Consider the following 2036-nt stretch of genomic DNA (forward strand, 5'->3'; position numbering starts at 1 on the left):
CTGCTCAGGGTGGAACAGCTGGCGGTAGGTCCCAGTGCGAACCTCATCTGAGAAGACAGGTTTTCATTTTACCAATCGTTCTGGAATTGGGTCATTTTTCAAGAATTTCTTCATCAAGCTTACCAATAACTGAGGGCTCCAAGTCCACAAAAACAGCTCTGGGAACATGCTTCCCTGCTCCAGTCTCGCTGAAGAAGGTGTTGAAGGAATCGTCGCCCCCACCAATAGTCTTGTCACTGGGCATCTGTCCGTCCGGCTGGATCCCATGCTCCAGGCAGTAGAGCTCCCAGCAGGCATTGCCAATCTGGACACCAGCCTGACCGACGTGGATGGAGATGCACTCACGCTGTGAAAAAAAAAAAAATAATGATGATGATGTCAAACAAATAACCCAACGACCACACCTTTATCAGACAATAAGGCTTACAAGTAAAGCCATAAAGTAAACTATGAAGTGGTTTCTTTAGAGCTTGAGCAACGTGGATGGAGATCCACTGACTCATTGTGAAGGGAGGGGTTAAAAAAAATCTGACACCCTTAATAGGTTTCAAGGTCAGACCACATGGTGTCTGCAAAAAAAAAAAAAAGAAAAAAAAACATTTAATTAATTAATTAAATGTAATAATATCCTTACTACCACACGGTTAATCACAATTAGAAGTAAACCCATAAACTTAACTGTATGGGTTTTTTTATTTATTTTTTTTTGGAGTTGGCTAGTCGAGAAAAAAATAAAATAACTGGCTGCAGCGGATTATTTATTAACATTGAGCTACATAGTCTGCCAGTTCAACCATGAAAATAAGCTGAAAGGACAAAGCCTTTGTTGGACAGAGCCGCCCATGAGGCCTCTTCAAAAAGGCGCTGAAACAGAGGAATGCGTCACAGGCTGCCAGGCGGAAAAAGGCTAAAGTACAGCAGCCGGTGACAGGCCCATGACTCAGCTTCAATATGGGCTGAAGCCTGGAAACTTCATGCTCTGCCTTCATTTGACCCATTAATAATCCAATACATATAAAAGATTTTAATCCTAAGCGTTTGTTTCTATATCTCTCCTAGTAAACTCGATAGATTACCGAATTAAACACAACCAGTTAAATAAACAGAATCATAAAGCCGCAGAATAAAACTTACCATTTTTCCAAAAATAAGATAGGCAGTTAATTTCACAAAGAAGAAAGAAAGTAGTTTTCTCCCACTTAAAGACGATAAAGCGTCATGTGCAAGAGGAAACTGATGCATAAAGGGAAGCTGGGTGGCGTATTTGTAGTTGTTTCAAATACAGGGTTTGATCTGATTGGCTAGATGTCACATGACACTCATTTCTATTGGTTAAATCCAAACACCATTGTCGCATAATGTGACGACATACCCAGCCCGCGTCTCTGAAAGCATAAAGATTCTTAAGTAAATGTAGATTTAACCGGTTTTTATTCATATACAGGGCTCTACATCATTTACAGATCCAAATGTGAATTCGAGGGTAAATCGTAGATTTTACTTTATCGTTGATGTTGGACAGGAAGACACCGCCCCTAAAAGCGCCCGCTTTAGCGTCAACCTTGCCGCCATATTGTGAGTGGCATTTTTAAAAACCGCAATCTGCAACTCGTCTGTTCCGGTTTTGAATTAAAATGTGCCCGCGTTTTGCTGCAGGGCTGAATTTTCAAGCAAAATTTGGATAAAAAAATATATTTCCCGCCACAAAATTGAACCTGCTTAGACACGGTTTTGTTAATTATCAAGACTCGTTTAAATCAACTAATGAGTGAACAATTAAGATGATATTTATTAATTTATATACTTAATTAAGTGCTTATGTTTGAGAAAGTGTGTGATACCCATTTTTCAGACATAAACACTAAATTATATACATAATACAATTATATTATAAAATGAACATCGTTTTCCTCATATTCAACAAACTGTTTCTGTCAAACCATTTTTTTATTTATTAATTATTTATCAATTTACACTCACTTAAAAAGGTGAAAATATTTGTATCAATTGCAAATCAGTGAAGGGGAGAAATAGAT

General features: G+C 38.2%; 1 protein-coding gene across 1 annotated transcript in view; it reads right to left on the reverse strand.

The window, feature by feature from the left end:
* The window catches only part of LOC107088737 (tubulin alpha chain-like), a 21478-nt gene that overhangs the window by 9723 nt on the left and 9719 nt on the right, over window positions 1-2036 (reverse strand). Inside the window, exon 4 of the mRNA XM_015381092.1 lies at window positions 124-346. Coding sequence (XP_015236578.1) covers window positions 124-346 — 223 coding nt within the window. The remainder of the gene's footprint in view (window positions 1-123; window positions 347-2036) is intronic.

Source organism: Cyprinodon variegatus, unplaced genomic scaffold, assembly GCF_000732505.1.
Source record: "Cyprinodon variegatus isolate N-32 unplaced genomic scaffold, C_variegatus-1.0 Scaffold228, whole genome shotgun sequence".
Lineage (NCBI taxonomy): Eukaryota > Metazoa > Chordata > Actinopteri > Cyprinodontiformes > Cyprinodontidae > Cyprinodon > Cyprinodon variegatus.